This window comes from Alosa sapidissima, chromosome 8 (genome assembly GCF_018492685.1).
Source record: "Alosa sapidissima isolate fAloSap1 chromosome 8, fAloSap1.pri, whole genome shotgun sequence".
NCBI classification, from domain to species: Eukaryota; Metazoa; Chordata; class Actinopteri; order Clupeiformes; family Clupeidae; genus Alosa; species Alosa sapidissima.
In genome coordinates, this window is record NC_055964.1 from 2205851 (window position 1) to 2228919 (window position 23069).

General features: G+C 39.5%; 2 protein-coding genes across 3 annotated transcripts in view; one reads left to right on the top strand and one right to left on the bottom strand.

Annotated features, from left to right (window-relative positions):
* The window catches only part of mfsd10 (major facilitator superfamily domain containing 10), a 53728-nt gene extending 35592 nt beyond the window's left edge, over positions 1–18136 (top strand). Inside the window, exon 13 of the mRNA XM_042101413.1 lies at positions 18054–18136. Within this exon, the coding sequence (XP_041957347.1) occupies positions 18054–18058 (5 nt within the window). The 3' untranslated portion in view covers positions 18059–18136. The remainder of the gene's footprint in view (positions 1–18053) is intronic.
* Positions 31–21244, bottom strand: LOC121715549 (serine/threonine-protein phosphatase with EF-hands 2). Of its 2 annotated transcripts, XM_042101388.1 has the most exons (19): positions 20333–21244; positions 19656–19718; positions 19483–19506; positions 19300–19308; positions 19051–19178; positions 18797–18851; positions 18537–18712; positions 18025–18139; positions 17895–17941; positions 17639–17805; positions 17507–17543; positions 17140–17289; positions 16577–16939; positions 16286–16471; positions 14190–14332; positions 13986–14092; positions 7492–7655; positions 2008–2095; positions 31–780 (listed from the first exon to the last, which is right to left on the bottom strand). In XM_042101388.1, the coding sequence occupies exons 2-19, from the start codon at positions 19708–19710 to the stop codon at positions 560–562; spliced, it is 2235 nt and encodes a 744-aa protein (XP_041957322.1). In that variant the 5' UTR covers positions 19711–19718; positions 20333–21244; the 3' UTR covers positions 31–559. The 2 variants fall into 2 exon arrangements, with proteins under 2 accessions (XP_041957322.1, XP_041957321.1); XM_042101387.1 differs by lacking the exon at positions 20333–21244 and having other exon boundaries at positions 19656–20129.
* Between the last annotated feature and the right edge of the window lie 1825 nt (positions 21245–23069).

Here is a 23069-nt window from a genome sequence, read left to right on the forward strand (position 1 = left end):
CAAGTCTACTTATGTGAAATAGTTGAAAGGCAGAAAGAAAGCTGAACTAGCTGACAGGTAGGAGTACAATGATAATGTCAATAATCTGGCTATTCATATTAATATTACTGTACATGCTGTGGGCAATTGTATTGCACAATAGCCTCTAGTCTACACAAAACTCAAAAACAATTGTTACAAGTTATCGTTGCATTTTATAACTCCAACATTTTATCAAGCCCAAAATATTTAAATGTGTTTATTAAGTACAAAATAAGACAAAAATAAATTACAGTACAGCATTTTTCTAAGTTAACTTCAAGTTTGATTTCCCTCATTCAGCATTATTGGAGATCAATATCATAGTTTTCACAAAATATCTTTCTAAATTCTAAATACAAAAATATATCATGGTCACACTGTATTAGCCTATTGCCTAATACTTAAAATCAATATTTTCCTCTGATAGTGGAAATCATTATGGAAAAACTCTCTGGCTTTGCTGAATGACTTTTCTGGCTTTCTTTACACTTTTATATTTTATAATTGAGAAAACTATCCATGGTCCTTTCTGCTTAGGTCAGGACATGTCTTTGGGGTTGAATATACTGCGTCCACGTTCCAGTCGATTTCGATCAACGAAACGAAAAGCTTCCATGAACTCCTCAATGTCAATACTGCCATCATTGTTGGTATCAATGCTTATCAGTAAATCTGAAATAGCCTCGTCTGAAATCTCCATTTTTAGATAGGCACTAAGTAGCCTCCATGTCTGTCGGAAGTCCTCAAAAGAAATCAGTCCTGAGGGTGAAAATAGAGTCACTGCAATTTCAAATGGGGTGTTACAGGTTTCCTACAAGCATGGCATAGGCTACACACAGTGGCATCTAGTCATAATTGTGGTTACCGCCCCCATGGGGGAAAATGTTAATTTCGATTGCATGTAATCATGTAATAAAGTAGTAAGATAGAACATGATCGAACGTAGAATGCTGCCACGTCAGAGCGGCCAAAGCGTCCAAAGCTTCCCTGTACTTTTTTGACAAACGTCCTTGACAGGGCGACCCAAGCTTCTTTGGAAGCTCAAGTCAGCGGCGGTGTGTATGTACAGTGATGGAGGTGCCAGCGTGAGTACAGAAAACACCTTTAAAAAGATTAAATCTTTCAGCAAACAAACATCAATAAACGGCACAAACACGTTTGGACTGAGAGTTATCTGTGTGTCAACGAGGTTAAGAGTACATTAAGTTCCCTCATTTCGCTAATTCCAGTTAAACTGCCAGAACTGTCTCGAGTGTACTCATAAGTTGCATCTGAATTTATTCTTACATGAATGTACATTCCCTACAATGTTTGTGGGAATAGTTTTAACAAGTAATGTGTACCAGTTGGTTATGTTACACTGACGATATAAAGTTAGCCAGTTAGCACCCTAATGACGCTACCATCGAATATTATCTTCCAGTGAAATTTGTCGTCAACATTGGGCAATCAAAGGTGAATTAGGTTGTTAGCATACACTGAACAGTTAAGTAAACACAATTCCTTCAAATCATTGTGTTCAGAAACAAGCAGAACTCCACCTGAATATAAAACGAATGTATAAAGTCTAACTGCTAGCGAGTTCGCCCATTGACTTCTGTGATGTTCGCATGCTCTCCCCCACATGGGGGACGGTAACCGTGACGTCACATTGTTGCGCTACATGTCGGGAACGGCGAGTATGTAGACGCCTTTAGCCGTCTGTATCTATTCGTTTTCTTGTCTAAAATATAAAAACTTCACTTCAAGGTTCACCAAGATTCTAGGATCAGTTCCTGGATTCATGCTGATGGGATTGTCTTTTGTAAAAACATTATATATCATCATGATAGAAAACAAAGTTTATTTATTAACATTAACATTAAAAAGGTGGTGCATTTTGCCGTAAGTCTGAAGGAGCCAATGATTAAAATAACCTGTTTATTCATCTTTACTGGGGTGCTACTAAGTATGGACGGCTCTGTATATTTCTTCTCATTTCCTTACCTGAATTGTCAGTGTCAACGATCCTAAATATTGTCTCCAAAGTGGATCGATGCTTGTAGAGAGTCTCCAAAACAGTCTGCTCTACACGCTACACAGACAACAACAGAATGAAGTCAGTTATTTGAAAATATTACTTAAGCTAGTGTTCAAAGTATTTTTCCCCTGGTAGGGCTTAAGCTCAAGCTTTTTTTAAATGAAATCCTATGGGGGAAATGGCTTACATAGCCGGAACTATCCTATTATATGAAAAAAACTTGGGTGCACTCTTTCTCCAGTGCCACTGTGAGACAGATGCCAAGACAAACTCTGATTGACCAAATGGGTTGTCTAATCTCTGAAGGATGAAGGCCAACCCTCTAGGCCTACAGGTACACAAATAAATCTATTTAGAGCTGGAGCTTGTCATTTGTGAGGAAATACAAAGCATTTGACACTCATATCTGAAGGTCTGAGAAGTTTTAGGTGGTGACTTATGTTTGCACTAGAAAAATATCCCAAGAAAAAAATAAAATAAAATTTGTTACAATATTCCACTGGCCAAAGGACACAAAGACAGCTTCTTCACCCAAGCCACCCCGCCGAAGCGAAGCGGCGGATGTATAGGTTTAGTCAGAGTTTTTTTCTTCCATTTTGTTTTTCCTTTTTTTCATTCATGAGTAATTTCATTTCGTCAAGGTTTCCCGGGACACTGAAACACCGGGGTGCACGAAACTTGGTGGGCATGTAGCCCCGCAAGGATAGCATGGAACTATTTTTTTTTCGTTTTGATCCGTCTCCCCCAACCCCCCGAAAGGAGGGTAGGGTGGACAGTTTTCTGTGAATATCTCGAGAACTGTAGGGCCTAGGAGGGCCACCTTTTTTTGTATGTTGGTCTTAAGGGGCCATGTCAACCCATCCCATAACCACTCATTTCATGTATAGCGCCACCTAGTTAAAAATGAAAAAGCAAAAATGAGATGTAATCGCAGGTATATCTGACCTGACATGGTCAAAACTGCACAAAATTGGAAGTGTAGGATCATTATGACATCCTCTGAATGCACGCCAAGTTTTTTTGGAATTCCGTTCATGGGGGGCCATACAATAAATTAATTTATGTTACTGTACACCAAGTGGCCTGTAGGTGACCGGACACAGTTTTCTGTGAATATCTCGAGAACCGTAGGGCCTAGGAGGACCACCTTTTTTTTATGTTGGTCTTAATTCAACCCATCCCATAACCATTCATTTCATGTATAGCGCCACCTAGTTAAAAATGAAAAAGCAAAAATTGGGTGTTGTAATCACAATATCTCTGGCTGATATGGTCAAAACTGCACGAAATTGAAAGTGTAGGATCATTATGACACCCTCTGAATGCATGCTAAGTTTCGTGGACTTCCCGTTCATGGGGGCCATACAATAAATGAATTTATGTTTACATATAGTGCACCAACAGAGTTTTCTGTGAATATCTTGAGAACCGTAGGGCCTAGGATGACCAATTTTTTGTGTATGTTTGCCTCCATGTTAACCCATTCCATATGCACACATGTGCATAAACAGATACACACGCACACACATACATTCACAGTAATCATACGTATGACACATACACACACACAGTAGAAATATGTACACATGCATGCACATGCACACACACACAAACATAAACACATACACGCACACATGCACATAATTCAATAATTTCTCAGAATTATGAACAGGCAAGATGGGGGTGGGGTTGTATTAATGTATTTGACATGTGAAATCTATGAACTAATCATGTTTTGGTACCTGTTGTCTAGCAGATACCAGTGAGAATTGAGTGTACATAATGCACAGCAGCCAGACCAGCAGATACCCTGAATTACTGAGGCTAAGCAGGCTTAGTTAGTACTTGGATAAGAGAGAGTAATAATAATAATAATAATAATAAGCTTTATTTGTATAGCACCTTTCATACACAGAATGCAGCTCAAAGTGCTTTACATTTGAAGCATGTAACACAATAATAGTCAGTCAGTCATTATCAATCACTTTTCTTTGCTGTTTATGATCTACTCAGCAACATATCAAAAATATAGAAAATGACGTCATAAGACTGGCAGCCTTAACCCTCTTACCCCCCACAAGCACGCCATATGGCAACTGTGGCAAGGAAAAACTCCCATATTCCAGGAAGAAACCTTGAGCAGAACCTGACTTAATAGGGGGAGCCCATCTGGTTCTGGCTGGCTGCGCCCTCCAATAGTAGCAGATGTAGAATAATCTGAAAATGTAGTCTACAGGATAAGATGAGTTAACTAAAAGCTTTCCTGTATGTTTTCAGATCTTTTTTAAAAATATTTACTGAACTCGCCTGCTTGATGTACAGAGGCAGGGTGTTCCATAGTTTGGGGGCATAATGGATAAACGCAGCTTCTCCACTTTGTTTGTGGAGCACTTTGGGTACGATTAAAAGATTAGAATTGGATGATCTAAGTTTCCTTTGTGGTTGATAAGATATTAAAAGCTCAGAGATATATGAAGGTGCTATGCCATTCAGAGCTTTGTAAGTAATTAACATAACCTTAAAATCAATTCTATAGGAAATAGGGAGCCAGTGCAGTTCAGCCAACACAGGGGTGATGTGTTCTCTCTTCTTAGTCTTAGTTAAAAGTCTAGCCGCAGAGTTCTGTATGAGTGCCAATTTCTTTAGATGTTTTTTGGGAAGACCAGTGAAAAGTGCATTGCAGTAGTCTAACCTGCTAGTGATAAAGGCGTGAATTAGTTTTTCTGCATCTTGTTGAGTTAAAAAGGGCCACACTTTGGCAATGTTTCTCAAGTGGAAATAGGCTGTCTGAGTAACTTTACTGATATGGGGCTTAAAACTTAACTCTGCATCTAAGATGACACCGAGGCTTGTTACTTTTGGTTTGACCTGGTGTGCCAAGTTCCCCAGATTACTAAGAATAATATCTCGCTTTAGTTTTGGTCCAACCAGAAGTACCTCTGTTTTGTCATCATTTATTTTCAAAAAGTTTTTGCTCATCCACTGATTAATGGAGGTTAGGCATGCAGTGAGGGAGCAAAGGCCATCTGGGTTAGTTGGCTCCACAGAAATATACAATTGGGTATCATCTGCGTAGCTGTGGAAGTTTACATTATGCTGACTTATGACGTTTCCCAATGGAAGCATATATAGAGAAAATAGCAGGGGACCAAGGCAGCTCCCCTGGGCCACACCAAAAGGCAAGTCATGTTTTTCAGATACATGATCTCCTAGACTGATATAAAAATCTCTGCCAGTAATGTAGGTTTGAAACCAGTTTAGAGCATTATCAGAGAGACCCACCCACTTCGCAAGGCGGTGAATTAGGATGCTATGATCAATGGTGTCAAATGCCGCACTCAAATCCAGAAGAATAGGAGGATTGAGACTTTGTTTGAGTCGGTAGCTAGTCTGAGATCATTGACTATTTTTACTAGAGCCGTTTCTGTGCTGTGATTTGATCTAAAACCTGATTGGAATTTTTCAAGGATACTGTTTTCGTTGAGGAAGGTATTTAACTGATTACAAACAACTTTTTCAAGTACTTTGCTCAAAAACGATAGATTTGATATAGGCCTGTAGTTGCTCAGATTGGTATGGTCAAGATTTGACTTTTTAAGTAAAGGTTTCACAACAGCGGTTTTAAAAGCAGTTGGAAATATACCTGTTTCTAATGAGGTATTTATTACCTTGAGAAAAAAGGGAGCTAAGCTATCATATACTTTTTTGAGGAATGTAGTAGGGATTGGATCTAAAACACATGTTGAGGAGCCGGTTTGAGTTATAATTTTACCAAGCTCAGATTGAGTAATAGTGCTAAAGGACCTTAATTTTGGGGGGCTGTTTTTGGGTGTACTATCAAACATATTACTTGTGTTACCAATAGCCTCCCTTATAGAAATGACTTTGTTTTTGAAGAAGTCTGCAAATTCTTCGCATCTTAGAGAGGATGCCTGACTGAGTGTATCAAAAGGTGTTTGATGCAATAGCCTATCAATGGTAGAGAACAACACCCTAGAGTTTCCACTGTTTTCAGCAATTACCTTAGAGAAGTGGTTCCTCCTCTCATTCCGAATAGCTCTATTATAATTTGCAATTTTTTTCTTTTAGAATGGCACGGTGAACCTGTAACTTAGTTTTTCTCCATGTTCTCTCAGCTTTCCTACATGATCTTTTTAGATCATGGATATTTTCGTTCATCCAAGGTGTCAGTTTGCTACAGGGCCTTTTTTTAGTCTTTAAGGGTGCCACTCTGTCAAGCAGAGCGCCTAATTCACGATTGAGAGCCTCTACCATTTGATCAATAGGATGATGTAAAATATCTAAATTTATGGAGTCTATAAGAGCTATGAACTGCTGTTCTGCTCTAATGTCCAAGAGTCGCGATTTGATTGCAATTTCAGGATGAATTTTTGGAGTATGTAGTACTATATTAAAAGATACACAATGATGATCAGACATATTTATATCATTTACTGATAAGTCTGTGACTTCTATCCCTCTAGAAATGACTAGATCGAGGGTGTTGCCAAGGTTGTGGGTGGGTCCTGTAACATGCTGCTTTAGCTCTAAACTGTCCAACACATTAAGGAACTTACTGGCTTTAGCATCAGTTGTCTTATTGCCATGAATATTGAAGTCGCCATTTACAATTATCCGATCATAGCTAGTGATGATGAGCGACATAAGTTCAGAAAACTGGTCGAGAAAGCCAGTCCATAGTTTAGGAGGGCGGTATAAGGTTAATAGAAGTACAGCTGGGTCAGCCTTCAGAGTGAGGGCAATATACTCAAAGTATGGAGTAGGTTCCTGCTGGAGGTGGTGTTGGTGGCTGGCCAGTAGGTGGCACTCTTCCCTGTGGCCAAAAGCCACCAAACAAATATCAATCCCAATGCCCTATTGCAGTGACAGGGACACTGTACTGCAGGAGATGTTTTCCTTTGCATGAATGTTAAATTGAGGTTCTGACTCACCATGGTTGTTAAAGATCCCATTGCACTTATCGCAAAGAGTAGGTGGTTCCCTGATTTGCTTTATTTACGTACACATACATAAAGACACATGCACACACACACACACACACACACACACACACACACACACACACACACACACATGCACCCACACATACAAACACACCTACACACACACAGCCTGTCAGTATTTTGATAGTCAACACATCTGAAGGAATCATCTTGCACAATTCCATTAGTAGGCTACTTGCTTTACTAAAAGCTGTGTGTGACTAACACCCCTGGGTGCAAGGTTTAAAAATAGAGGGGCACATGGCGAAAAATTCATCACTGACTGGGTGTACGATATGAATAAGACTTGCGTCACGCTTTGTGCCATGTTGCGCCGGGTGCACGATAGGGCCCTTAGTTATTTCGCTAATGCGTTTATCCAATGCGAGAACAATCAAGGAACAGTGATAGTGAAAATAGGTAATGGTTGCTTGTGGTTAACATTACCTCTACATTTGGGTCTTTTATGGAAAGCTCCATGAACCAGCTGTGATAGTCAAGCATGTTGTTTGGAGTCAGAGTGACCAGTTGAGAACGAAGCATCCTCCAGGGTAAGTCCAGGTGCAACACCGTTCCTACTGCTTTGGCCCAGTTATTCAAGGAGATGAGGCCTGAATTAGTAGGAACAGAAACAAGTGGAAAAATGTTTATTACCCATCCACTCAACTGCCACTGCTTTAATTCCATCAGGACACAGGTACAGATCCCTAAGATACAGCAGGTCCCAATTTGTCAAACACCTGGTACCTGCAGCTATAGCTGCACTCATAAGATATCTCACCACTAATACAACTATTGTGTCTGTTAACTCCGCTGTCTGTGTGGTGCCATGTATTTGTGTCTGCTCTGTATGTCATGTGATATGTTATCTGCACTGTGTGAAGATGCATGTGCAGTTCAGTGTTAAACTGAATTTCCCCTTAGAGACCATAAACTAAATTAACTAACAAACCAACTGGTACTGATGGTGTTCCTGGGCGTGTTTTGAAACACTGTGCAGCAGGCTGAGGTGCTCACCCACTCAACATCTCTCAGGCAGGCTATCATTCCAACATGTCACAAGATCACAAAAATCATTCATCTTCCAAAACAAAAAGCAATAACATCCCTGAATGACTATCTCCCAATTGCCTTGACACCCGCAGGGCCCTATTATGATAGTCTAAAGCGCATGGTCACTAATAAGCTTATTCAAATTTAATAGGATGTCCAGTCCACATTGGGAGTTTTTTCGTTATCAAACGTCAGGCGGATGGTGCAATAAGGCGTTCCTAGGTTTCTTAATCAGTCATGGATGTGTTTAGGGCGTAAAAGAATACATCGACGTCAAAGAATGACAGTCAGCGGAACAGTCATTCCACTAAACCATACTTTACTAAAACCTAGCATAGTATAGCCCCTTACACATTTGCACTCGTCTATTATTTGAACTCATTGGCAACTCAGTGAAACTAACTTCACTGTGGTGTTAATCAACGACAAAAAAATTAGTAAGTTACTTTCACTTGACTGACAATGGGTTACCATCGAAAAGATGACTATTGACAATGCGCTCTTAAAATAACATATAAACAACTCGCCATAGAGTTCTGACTAGGTTTCTCTTGGTCAGTGGCGCAATGCGTTTTAGGTAATGTACGATAGCGATTTTTAGACAACACGCCGGACTACTCCCTAGGTTGTTCATCGCCACACCTCCTGGTGCATTATTTAAAAATGAGACGTATAAAGTACCAAAATACAGTTTTGGCACCAGGTGGAAAACAGTTTTTCCGCTATGCACTAGGATGAAGTCCATAGTCATGAAGTGCATTGAGCAAGCTGTCCAAACACACATAAAAAGCAAAATCCCTTCTTCTCTGGACCAACACCAGTTTGCTTATCGAGCAAACCTGGTCAACCGAGGAAGCTGTTTCACTGACCCGTCCACACTGCAACATCACATCTTGAGCAGCAGAACAGCTATGTACGCATGCTGTTTGTGGACTTCAATACCATTCTCCCCAATAGCCTGGCTGTCAAACTCAACTGTGCAACTGGGTCCTAGTCTTCCTGACCAACAGACCACAAACAGTGTGCATGGGTAAGCATCTCTCCTCCCTCTTCACACACGACTGTAAACCCACTGATGACTCCAACATCATAATCAAGTTTGCAGACGACACCATTGTGATATACTGTATAAGCAACAATGATGAGAAGACCGACAGGAGGGAGGTTGAAAAACTAGTGGAATGGAGCCAGAATAACAGCCTGGTTCTCAACTCCAAGACCCCGTTCAGACTGCAGGCAAAAGTGGCCCAGGTCAGTGTCCAGGTCACCAGGTCAGACTTCTTCAGAAGTAGTGTGAACACTTAAATCCTTGCTCAGATCTGATTTTTTTCAAAATCAGATTTAGACCACTTCCATATGTGGTCCTAAATCAGACCCAGGTCTGTTTTTTTTTTTTCAATACAGCCGCAGACAACCAAGACTGATTTGATGGGACTTTTACGTCAATCTACATTGACATTTGTCACAATTATGCTCCGCGGGAGTTAGCTGATTTCATTGTTATTGTTCTTTTGTGCATTTCCAGTTCAGACTGGAATCTGATATAGGCCACATTTTAAAAGGTAATGTGAACAGCCAAACAATACAATCGGATCAAAGCAAAATATCCGAATTGAGCATAAACACTTTGAATGCCGTGCTGTTTTCGGAAGCTTTGGCCCAGAGTGCCAGCAATCTAGATCATTTGTTGCCGATTTTTGTAGAGCCACAACATATTGTATGTTATGGACACATACTATGGCTCGTTTGAAAGGTGAGACATTAAGCTCTCAGTGGGTACAAACCATTTGTTTCTACATGCCTCTGTTTCTGAAAAATCCTAAGCTAAACAGTGGCTAGTTTTCATTAAAATCCCTGTTTTTTTTTTCTAGAAATGGAGATATAGCATATTTCATGAAATATGAAGTGAAGTTTCCGGGAAGTGACCTGGTGAGACTGCCACCTAGTGATAAACCCACGAAAATGGCCTGGTTTTGACCTGACGTGCATGCGTCCCTGATTCAACCCAAAGCGGCAACCATCAAAAGCCGAGTTGTAATAAAATGTCCAGATTGTGCATTTACGGAGAGTTTTCGATCGTCATCTATTTCAGTTCTATTCATCATAGAGTTCCTAAAATCGCACATAAGGGGCTCTATATTATTATTTGAAACGCAAGTATGAAAACGCAACACGCAAGTAGATTTGTGGGTGGATCTTGGGCGCTGATGCTATTTTACCGGCGGGATAAATGACTGTTGCGCCCAACGCAAATCTAAAATGGGTTGGTCTGAAGTAGCTACATTACTCATGGGTGTGGTTTGGGCGTAACATGCAATAAACCAATCAGAATCTCACAATCCTTTTAACAACAGGCGCGCTTGTTCCAGAGCGGATTGCCATTATGATGGCGGATTTGCCAGGCGCAGCCAGGAGCGGTTCTCGGCGCTATAAGCACTGTTCAGTTGGGAACAGTTTGCTATTGATTTTTCTTCTTGATAAAATGTAATACAGAAATGTCACAAAGACATACTTTCCGATGTTTTGGGATCACTTATGAATGCATTGTGATAGTTTTGCAATGTAATCTAACATTACCTCACTATAGACAATGCAAATCTTATATTTTCTAATTTATGTCATCAACACATCCGTGATTCGTGGAAATGTGTACACTAGATTTATGCCTATTTTTTCTTAATGGACACCACACTGATTTCCCTCTTGTGGTAATATTTTTCCTTGTAATTATGTATGGTTTGCAGAAATGGGAACAACTGTGTCGTATAGATGAGAGGAGCGAAGTGTGGGTTGCGCAGCACAGGCAGCCAAGCAAACTTTTGTTAGAGCAGGAGAGAGAATAACAATGAATGGACGCAGCAAATACAGAAACTAACCAAGGCTACTTGCTGCTTTCTTTTACTATCTATGGTTGCTGGTTAACAGAACATAATAAGCTGATTTAAGCTAATTCACTAACTTAAGACTTCAAGGCCATCATGAATATAAAACGTTTTTTTTTGGGCAGCCGTGGCCCACTGGTTAGCACTCTGGACTTGTAACCGGAGGGTTGCCGGTTCGAGCCCCGACCAGTGGGCCGCGGCTGAAGTGCCCTTGAGCAAGGCACCTAATCCCTCACTGCTCCCCGAGCGCCGCCATTGTAGCAGGCAGCTCACTGCGCCGGGATTAGTGTGTGCTTCACCTCACTGTGTGTTCACTGTGTGCTGTTTGTGTTTCACTAATTCACCGATTGGGTTAAAAGCAGAGACCAAATTTCCCTCACGGGATCAAAAAAGTATATATACTTATACTAAAACAACAAAAGGATGGAGGGAACATTGCAAAGCTTGGAGTTATTTCAAGGCTTCAACAACAAGGTAGGCAAAATTGTGGTGCTTGTCAAAACCTCAGCGGAGCTGGAATAATGCTTAGGCTGGTGCACACAATGTTTAAAGCCATACACAATGGTAAATTGAAACAAAACTAAAGGTAACTTTAGCCTTTCTAGGGCTGTATAAAGTTGTCCAAATTAATAGGTCGTAATTAGGCGTTGTTATAGATATTGTTAGATATTGCATGTAGATGTTGTACTAGTAGTATAGTTTAGTCTAGTTTTTAGGTGACCAATGCACAAACAAAACAGAGAAACGGACAAATATTATCAATATATATCAATATCCGCTCAATGCAAAATAGGAAAGACAAAAGCGCAAGTATACCAAGTCTTGCGCTGGAGTGCAAGATAGGGTCCAAGGTGTGTTGACGTTTTCGGTTTCCGGTCGGTGTGCTCCGTATGTAGCTACCTAAACTTCCAAACTTATCAGTCTTAAATCTCCTTGTTACTATCTACTTTCTACGGATTTACTGGCTACCGATTATATCTCGTGAACAAACTGTTATTATAAACTGTTGTTGCTTGAGACTTTGGATTATCGGACTCTATAACCTTGATCGCCAAACTTTACTGTCAAACATTAATGTGAAACGTTAAGCCGGCATCAAGGGCTACAAATAATACCGTCCCAAGGAAATGTTATCTGGAAGAAGAAAGCATCAGATTCCTTCTGACGTCTCTCAAAACTAGTGACTCAATGTAAAAGTGAGATTTTCTCAGATTACTTACGCTTGTACCTTTGTTCGAGTTATCAAGGAACTGCACAACATCGTTGTTGCTAGCCAACTAGCAAACTCGCAAACAAATGTTTAAAAGAAAGCTGCCACCGACGAGCCGTCGCGGTGACATGATGCCTTCCCTCGGCTGTGCACCATGCCATGCACTAATGCAATCTCTGTCCCTGTTGCCTCTCCCCGGCCTCTGCTGAGAACCAAGCCTGCTCTGCTGGCCAGCTCCACTCCACACCAGCCTGAGCCATGGCGTAGAAGCAAGACGGTCGGGACAGCCTAGATTATGTTTCTACACAAAAGCGTTCATAGGCAGTAAGCATTTGATTGGCAGTATGCATTTTGGATAACCAAAAGTCCTATGGGGAGTTTCCATAGGGCATTTTACAAAACGCATGAGCATACCTTGGCATATAATGGTCTAAAGTAGGTAGTTTTCATTCTATATTGATCTACTTTTGCACACAGCTTCACAAGACCTGATGCTAAGGCTCAGGTGTGTTTCTAAGTCATATAAAGTGATCCAGAGGGCTAAACTGTCGTCAGTTCAGAGATGCTTGTTATCGGGCAGAATGAGAAAACAATATCCTAGCCTCTATGACTCTGTGCCAGTACATCAGTTTTTCTGAAACGCAGTTGTTTTCCAAGAAACTACAGTGTCTCAGCTTTCCAAAGATGTCAGGCATTTGATTATAGGCCAAAGTATGTAGGAGCAATGCCCTCCTAAGTGGATGATGTTCAATGCCGGGCAAAAAATTCAAAATGGGGCATAAGTATATAGGGCTACAACCATCATAATTACCCTAGCAACACCCTAGCAACCACCACTATAATGTGACCCTAGCAAACACCATAGCAACCAACATGATTACCCTAGCAACCAGCATAGCAACCACTTTATTTATGAGTTTTGGCTTTTTAGATGTTGCGTTAATGCAGATAACTTTTGATCTGTGTGCCCAATTTTCAAAAATGAGGTACTATTGCAATAACCTGACTCTCGCCAGATGAATTTCGTTCCGCCTAGCTCCACTCATCCATCTGGGATCGGTCCATTGGAGAGGTGTTTCAGAAGGCTGGGCCTTATCAAAAATCCATGCATATGATTTGGATACGTCATATCTATGAAACTCCCGCCCTGCGGCCTGATTGGCTCTACCATAAAATCTGGTGCCGAAATCACTCTCAACGGAAGCGATCCCAGATGGATGTGAGTGGAGCTAGGCGGAGCTAGGCAGAACGAAATTCATCTGGCGAGAGTCAGGTTACTATTGCAATCCTTTTGGGAAACTGCACCTGATCAAGCCCACTCTTGCAGTTCCTCGGAGATGCAATTCTAGTTTGGAATTGGGGTTGTACAGTAGATTAGAATACAACTCAAAACAAATAAAACACAGAACCCACCCCCACCCCACCACACACACACACTCACTCACTCACACTACAGCTTTGGATCAAAATCTACATATTTGACATTAGCTGAATGTCAATAGTAGTCTGAGAAAATAAATCCTGGTGTTGATTATGGAATTTAGCAGACGCTTTTGTCCAAAGTTTATATGAATGTTGTCTTTATCACTATAAGTAATTGCAAAAATTTAATCTGATTATAATACAGGATTTTTACACACAATAACTTTCATGTCACACCATATGACAATTGCAGTCAACAAATTAGTGAATAAATATGAATTCCAATACAAATGGGAGAGTCAGTACAACATGACAAAAAAACTTTTTTCGGCTTAAAACATCAACTACCCTTATGCATTACAATAAATTGGTACCTGTGTTGTCTTCGTCGTATTCTTTAAAGGCTCTGAGGAGGTCAGTTTTATGTACAAACAGTTGCTCTCGCAGGGCTTTGAGAGCTGAGCGTTCTGTTCGACCCACACTGCCACAGTAAAAATAAAACAAAAATAACCCAATCAGTGATCATGTGATCACCTTATCACAATGAAATGTTGATAAAGAATACATAGAATAATTACCTTTGCTTGAGGGTAAGTTCGCGTGTCATATCACTAGCTTGGTATTGAATGAGATAAGGCACTAGGTCTGGACCCAGTCTTATGTAGGCTCCACGGTTACTGCCAACCTCATAGTAGTTGGATGCAGAGAAAAGTGTAAGCACCTGTGTAAATAAAAACCAACACAACAATGTGTCCATGTACAGTGATGCACTTACAGTTGATAGTAATGAGATTTGGGGTATTACAGATGACGTTAAAATGAATGACCAAAGAAGAACATACTGTATAATTTAGTCTTTATCTTGGATTTTAATTTATCAGTTATAAAAGGTTGTTTCACATTGATTAAAATTTTTTTTATTTAAATTTGAAATGAAGAATAACACTAATGTTGAGGGAGAGTACAGAATAAGAGACAAATGCTATCTACAACCCCAAAACAGAAAAAGTTGGGACAAAGTCTTAAATTATAATTAAAACTGAAAAAAATTAAACCCTTTTCGGTGTGTATTGCACTTAGAAACTAGACTAGACTAAGACTATAGACTTTGTCTGATGTTTCACAAGATCAATTTTATTGTCTTTTCAAACTAAACACATATACGGTTTGCACATTCCAAAAAAAGTTGGGACAGGAAAACATTTTGCACTTTGTAACATTGCCATTTCCTTTCACAACACTCAAAAGATGTCTAGGGACAGAAGACACCAAGTGATTTAATGTTTCAGTTGAATACCGTAGAGGATGAAATATTCAAATCTATTCCTATCTGTCTTTGATAAACTTTTCAATAATTTTCTAACGTATGTCTTGGCAAACTGGTGATACCCGGCCCATCTTTGCTGCTAAAGGACTAGGCCTTTCCTAGGTGCTGGTTTTATACCAAATCATGATTACGATCACCTGTTGACATCACCTATTTCAAATCACACTGTTACTAAATTGTTTTACCTCAACATAGCCCAAAATCTACCCTCCGTCCCAACTTTTTTTGAAAGGTGTTGCAGGCATTTTTTTTCATTTTCAACATTTGTCTGTGTCCCTTTGGCAACTAAATATGAGTTTATGAGATTATTATTCAGATCAGATTATTACATTTTGCTTTATTCACATTTTACACAATGTCCCAACTTTTTCTGTTTTGAGGTTGTAAGTGCATTTGATAAGAATGTGTTACACAACAATTGCTCTGTTTACACTGGCTGCAGACACAACTCTGAAAGCACAACTCACAAGTCCCCATGCAATCTAACAAAATACTGTGTGATTGCAATATTGTCTTGGAATTAATCAATCCAATATGACTTAGTTAGACAAATGATGGCTACATCATTATAGCCATTTAGCTTCTCACCACATTTTGCACTATCAAATCTGAGGATGTTATATAGGGATACTTGTTAATGAATTTAGGTTGCAGCACTGAGATGGACCCTTCTCAATCTATAAGTCTCAAAGATACCTCATGGCACTGGTATGTGATTACTTTTTGATGTGAGCAAGCAGAACTGATGACAACTATGCCTGTTAATGTGACAATCACATTATTAAAAATAAACTTGGAGCAATGATTTACTGAGGAACTATTTTTTGTGGAGCATGCTTCAGGTAGCCCCACCTGCCCATATGGACCGCACGCGCCTGCTATGATCCAACGATCCACCCCTTAACTATGATCAGAACACTAGATGCTGTGTCAGGGCCCGCTGGAATTGGCATGACATTAATACTTATCTGTAGCTGTTGTCAAGCAGCATTTGTCAACCGGACAAGCCCACGACCACAAAAGTAAAATAACTGATATCCGCAACAGTTGGTGCTTCTAAGGCAGAGGTGCGAGCAGTATTTTTTGGACATTTGTGCATGCACATTGTAGATCAACGTAACTTCCTGATACAATACTGGTAACCTACTGCATCAATAAGAATGCAGGAAACTATAAGATGAATACATGAAAACAGGCCATATCAGATCTTTTTGCAGAAATATTGCTTTCCACTATAGTATTCTGCTAAAATATGTCTATTTGCTTGAACTGGTCAATCGCTACTTTCCTTGCTTGTCCTGATGGCATGACACTGTCTCACAGTACACTGTGATCACAGTTCCTTACCTTGCGGTTGTGGCAGAATTCGTAGCCCTCCTGTTTGCACTCATGAGAACGGATGATTAGCTGGAGGTTGTGTCTGTTCAGAAATTCCTCAGTCACATTTGGCCCCCAGTAGCAACCTCCACCTCGCAGCTCATTGGGGAAACAGCCATCCTGAGACATTGGATCACTCCACAGCAGGTCCAGAATCTTAACGTCAGCACCAGATGATTATGATACAAAGCAGACTTGTTAGTGAGTTAAAGTGCACAGTATTTTACAATAGAATAGTAATAGAGAGTGAGTTGAATATACCTGTTTCCACTCCTCATTACTGACATCAGGGGCATCTGTGGAGTCTGAGTCTGATTCCGAGGGGAAGGAGGGCTTCAGGTCCCGATGAGAGCAACTGTATCCAGTTTGGAGGAATGCCCCCTGCCTCCGTCTGACCTCCTGCTCCTCTTCCACTGTTCGGTTCACTATGCCAGAGAAATCCTGAAGTGACCGTCGCTGAAAACTATCGCGAGGGCCAAAGGTTTTGCTGTATGTCACTGAGGCACGTCTCTTATTTTGCATACTCATGTTTGAAATAGAATCGTTGTCGAACTCTGAGTCCATGGATGACTGTCCACCTGACAGAGTTGTCTTTTTCTTTGGAGGCCTTAGAGCTGACACATACTTAAAACAGACAGTATACTTTTAGAGATGACATCCTTCTGTGCAGCCAACAATCTGTAGATGTGTTAGAAAGCTAGAAGAAACATATACTACACATACATATAATTAAACAGACTTTCCACAGCATACCATAACACAGCAATTTGTTTAGGCGCCATGGAAAATATCATATTTTGTTTTATATTATCTTTTCTACTTACTTTGTGTCTGTCAATTCTTGTGATTAATGCCAGGTCAGTGGTATCAGAGATACCTCCATGAACAATCAGTACTCTCTGATCAATTACTGTCGCCAAGGGTAGCCAGCTGAAAATCTTCTGAAGAAGTTTCAAAATTCTTTTGCCATGAAGCTGTAAGATAAAATTTCAGGAAAATGATTTTCAAGTATCTGAGTATATACTGAAATAAATGAGACAGCCCAAGAGGCAACAGCTGACATTTACACACTAAATTCTCCATAGTATTGGTATTACATGGAATTATATGCTTGCTGATTCCATCAACTTCCTCCAGGCCAAGATAAATGAATGAAATACAAATAAATATGAAATACAAGTAAAAACATACCTTGTACTTTCCAAGTACCTCTTTTGTGAATCCATATCTAAGAGATACAGTAGATTTTGTACAAGTTCTGATTTTTGACATTCATTTAATTTATAATGAACATTTTACAAAGAAGTTTTAGTTATCTGATACCTTAGGTTGATTATATGGTCTTCGTGGTTCCCTCGATTGAGGTGCACATCACCAGGATACACAAGCAAAAAGGCAAAGAGGATGAGAAGAATCTCAATAGAGTCCTTGCCTCTATCCACAAAGTCTCCATTAAAAACATATGGTGTGTCCAGGGAAGGCATGCCATTCTAAAAGAATACATGACAATAAAATCATGCAGACACCTCATTTAATGTCCATATATTTGTCGTCTGATCTTTGTGAACATAAATGTTACCTTGTAAAATATCAACAACAAGTCCTCCAATTGCCCATGTAAGTCACCTAAAACATAGTTAAACACAAAACAGTTGATTTCAGTCCCATTAACTTTGGACTTGGATTTGAAATGGCTTTTGGGCTCTTACCACAAATTGTGATCTCCTTGCTTTGACAGGTTGACACTCGGTTTATATTTGGCAATATTCTGAGAAGTTTCCAAGTATCAAGAAGAAGTTGAAGAACATAGCGAGAGTGAAGTTGCTGCAAGATGTCAGAGAAGGCGCAGACATGAATCTTTTACATTAAACAATGTTTCTGTGGCAGCTGTTATTAATAAAAAAAAATCTGTTGTAGTTGTTATTAAGAGCATTATCTCATGATATTATTTTGTAAGTCAAATTATTTTGGGTTTTCACAAAAGTCTCTACTACAACCCCTGGCAAAAATTATGGCATCACCACTCTTTGAAGATGTTCATTCAATTGTTTTATTTTTTAACAATTTAACAATTCTTCTTTTAGAAGAAGACCAACCACAGAAATATTTTAAAGAGGAATGAGGAAGAGGATTGTTAGCAATGCATATCATCTTAATACAGCAACTACTGTAAGTAAATTCAGTCTTAATGTATTGGAAAATACTATAGAAACAAACATACTTGCTTGTTTTTGAAGGCTTCAACAAGGTCTGCTACCTGACTGACAGAGAGGGGGAAGGTGAGCCGTGGGCCAGAGTAAATATCAGGTACATCAATGTTCTCATAGGAGAAATACCTCTCCCATTCAACATCACGACAAACTTCATTTTCTCTGAAGATATGGGAAATTAGGTTCCCTGCAATAGAAGAGGAAAAGAAAGGAACATGTGCAAGGTGTAGAGAAAGATAGAGCTCTAAGTATTACATAGTAACTGACTTACTCTCTGTACTTGATGGTGTGAAGTTGTCCACGAGATAACCAAGGAAGTTATAGAGCTAGATCAAGGGAAATTTATACACATGAGGAGGTGCCTAAATGTACAGTATATAGGTAAGTTTATCCATATAGCGTATTTGTATATGCACAGAGTGCAACCCAAAGCATTCTCATTTAACTATGTAAATGTGTACGAGCATGTTTTTCAGAAGAATTTAGAATAGTAATAATCCATAGCTATTTTGTTTTATTCATCACCTTGATCTGGTCCTGTTCTCCTGCATATTCCATAGATTGGAAAATATTCCATGTATATCGACGTCGCATCTCCATCCGTGCCACATACTGCCTATACCAGCGCTGTATCAGTACTGCTGCTCTCATAGCTATTAGGGCAAAACACAGCATTTATAAATACATACATTTAGCTTCAAACGACTGTCAAAGCCTGAAAGTATTTAGTACATTAGTGAAAAACATTCAGGAACAATTAAATGTTTGTCTTACATGTGGCCGCTGGTTAATGTTGCATGGACGGGGAGAAATGGATTCAGATGGAAAAATAACTTCTTAGCAAATTTGGCAAATTTGCCATTAGACAGAAGAAATATATTGTCAACTAAAAAATGTGTTTTGAAATGACATTTCAAAGTAAAACATCTTTTCATAGAACTTGTGTCTACATATTACCTGGGACTGCAATCAATGGCACATCTGCAACAGGTGAAAAGATAAGGTACAGTGTAAGTTGCTGGTTAGACAAAGCAATTGCTTATCTTTTATTTCTTTTTCTTATGTTTTTTCCACAAAACGCTAATCTAGAGAGGGTTAAATATTTGGCTAATCCTTTGTACGGTTGTTACCTTTTTCATCTTTTTTACTGCAGAATTCACTTGATTTTGTTACACCACATCCCATTTCTCCTCCTAGTATCCATAAAGTACTAAATGTAAATAACAAAACTCAACAGAGAGGCAGAAAAATACAATGACAAAAATGATTCACTGAGAATTTGAAAGATCAAAGAGTTATGATGGACTTCCTGCTGCCGTAAGGAGATTCAAGACAGGCCTAATCTCAACCCAGCCCAGGCTACCCATGACCTTTCTGATTGGCCTCAATCCCCCTGGTTTACCTCACTGACGACATCAACTCCCTCTTATGAAGGCTTAACCGTTCATTTCCACAAGCTATGACTCCTCACTTAAGCTTGTGAAGTAAAGCATCTGCTATAACTAACTGGAACAATATTAAATAGCTGCAAACGTAACATTACAAATTAATGATACTAGATTCAATACACAATGTGGGGAAAATACCATCCCTCAAATAAAATGTTTTTCTACACACAGGTTTGTTCATACTGTACATCTTGCTATTTGTCTTTTATTCTACAAGAAACTTGAGAAGTTAATAATATCAACAACAAAAAAGTCTTCTTGGCAGAAAAAATGGTTACAAAATAACAAAGGAGCTTAAATAACAGCTCTTAAAAACGCTGAATGCTCATTTAACTGAACATTTAAACATAAAAACTTACCTGATAACAGCAGCTTTTCTGTCAGCAAATGGTCTTGTCAGCTTTGTATCTCCCCATTTTTTCATGTAATTAACACAAATGATGTATTTTAAGCGATACCAACATATCCAGAGACCATGACGAGAGACATGTCAACAACTCCATTTGAGTGGTGGAAGAGGCTGTGCACATACAGACACTACTGCTGGACACATGGGTTACTTTAGATTACATACACTCCGGCTTCTGCGCTCTTCTTCCTCTTAAGGTAAACTAAGAGCATTTCTTCAAGTTGCTTAATTAAGATAACAATCTTTAAGTGGATTAGTTTAATACCATGATGCGGCTAGACAGCACTTGAAATAGAGACATAGCACTCTACCAAAGGGTGGGCTCTGGCAAAGGGACACACACATCTGCAAAAATATCCAATGAGGATCCCACTGTTAACATTTTTTTAGTTTCTCTTTCCAAGTACTTGTTCTGTGGAAATCTTCTAGCATTTAGAGTTGTGACAACTGTGACACCATACACTTTTTGTCTAATTGCAAATTGCTTCTCACGGTCCTCTAGGTGTTCATTTAGTGACCTCTGGTGTCCATGCACAGTTCTGCCTCTGTACATGTAAATGGCACACAAATAATAGTGGCTCAGACCATAAGCAATCTCAGCCAACCAACACAGTGCTTCAGATCTGTAGCACCTTTCAGTAAAAAGACAACATTTATAATACGCTGGTAGCATTGTGTCTGTGAGTATGCACAGCTCTTCTGCTGAAAGCTTGTAAAAGTTATGACAAAGTAAAATTCAATTGAAATATTGAGCAACTTGCTTTGGCAAATAGCCTTTTGCTTTATTTATGTTTATATAAAACTATATTTGCCATTTCAGCAGTGTTGATTTTCCCCAATATACCTCTGAAGTTCACCTACAAAAAAGCTACCATCTTTGTCCATATAAGGATATCTGGTATCTTGAGATTTTTCCTATGGGAAAATAACATGGGGATTTTTGAATTATCGCACCTGTTAAACTCTTGCGGGGACGAAGAAATCGGAAATGCAAACTTTTTGCTCAACACACTTTTGTCCTTTGCCTTCGAGTGGATACTGTGACATTAAGACGGCACACTTTGACTTTTACTACCCGAGAGCTAACTTGCAATGCAACTTGCCATAGGTAGTAAGCGTCAAGCATAGTCTATAACTTAACTTAAACAAGGTCTTCAATATCACAAGAATCTTAAATACATTTCCAAATTACAATTTACAACAACATTGACCAGTACACTAGGCTGTTTAATGGTGGGACATTGCTTTAGTAGCTTGGGCAAGATCACAGGGGAACCTGAACAATTTTGTCTTTCTGTGTTAGTCTGCTAATAATTTATCTTAATCTTAGTGTGATTGTGAAATGTATATGTGTGATTGTGAAATGTATCAGTTCAGACATAAATTTGAGGCATTTAACGCTTTGAAATCAACCATATAGTTGAATGCAAAGATGGTCAAGATAACAGTGCAATGTTACAACTGGACCTAATTAGCAATGGGGGAAAAACATACAGTGCATACAGGTCTCACAGTTGATGTCAGAGTGAAAAGCAAGTCATTACTATTTCCACATTTACAAAAAACATCTAGAGTGGCAAGAAATATGGCAAACTTCCAGCACACCACAATATTCAAAGCAGTACTGGAGAGCAGTACTTCCTCTATGGTGTCCTTCTATGGACACCCTCCCTATTCAATGTTTTTGCCAAAAGAGAGATTAACCAGTTCCAATGACTCCGTCAAACCATGCATTAAACTGCTACTCTCTTCTTTTCACTAGTCACAGTATTAAGTCATATCCTTAAATAGACAATATTTTGATGGGGGGCTGATTAAAAACTCTTGAAAATTCTTTTGTAGCCCTTTCAAGCTTTATAAAAAGATCAACAATTCTTAGTTGTAGGTCTTCTGAGATATTTTCCTTGCAAGGCATGGTTCACGGAAGATGCTTGAAAAAATGTAAATGTTAAAGTAGTTCTCTCTTTTGGCATCTGTCCATCTCGAAAGATGATGGTGTCTATGACATGATGACTATGATCAGTCTTTCGTTGACTTGCAGTGCCTGGTGCCTGGTGTGGCTATAGAGTCCGATCCTTGATCGGCAGACTCTGTTACAGTTGAAGACAGCCACCGGTTCACCGGTTTTCTCTCAGTGACTGCCCTCACAGCAGCCTTCCAGATTCAGCAGTCTGCAGCCAAGGCCTCCCAACCCGCTAGGTCGATGCCATCTGCTCTTATGTCGCGTTTTCAGGTGTGCAGGGCAGGTCTTCTAACAGGTCTAAAATCTTTTTCATTTGTTCAGTTATACTCCATATATCATTTTATTAACTTTTCTTAATATTCATGACAAGATCAATTTAAAGAGATGGTGGTCCAACGGCGGACCACAAGTGGCACGCCACCAGCAGTTCGCTCTCTGCAAATCTGATTTTGCTATCTGGGACTATACTGTACGTACATTATGTCTAAGTGGACACGCTAATGATTTGTCATTCTAGTTAACAGTTTAGTAACAGTTAGCCTGATGCTAATGGACAAATTCCTCGTGGAGAAATATGTACCCTTTATTGATTTTTTTTTTCTTTCGTTTTCGTGATGGAGTTTTCACATCCACGAGTCTTGTAATGTCGGCAGATGTCATATTTGGCAAATCCGAAATTGCGTTGACTCTGATCCATTTTCTCTTGCCCGGGTATGATTTTTCT

Bases quoted from the DNA above. Each gene is read 5' to 3' on its own strand.
- LOC121715549 (XM_042101388.1), bottom strand. From the start codon at position 19,710: ATGGGATGTGGTGTAACAAAATCAAGTGAATTCTGCAGTAAAAAAGAT. The intron at 14,333-16,285 runs GTAAGGAACTGT...TTATTTACACAG, and splicing joins AATTCTGCCACAACCGCAAG to GTGCTTACACTTTTCTCTGC. The intron at 781-2,007 runs GTAAGGAAATGA...TTTCACCCTCAG, and splicing joins CGTTGACACTGACAATTCAG to GACTGATTTCTTTTGAGGAC.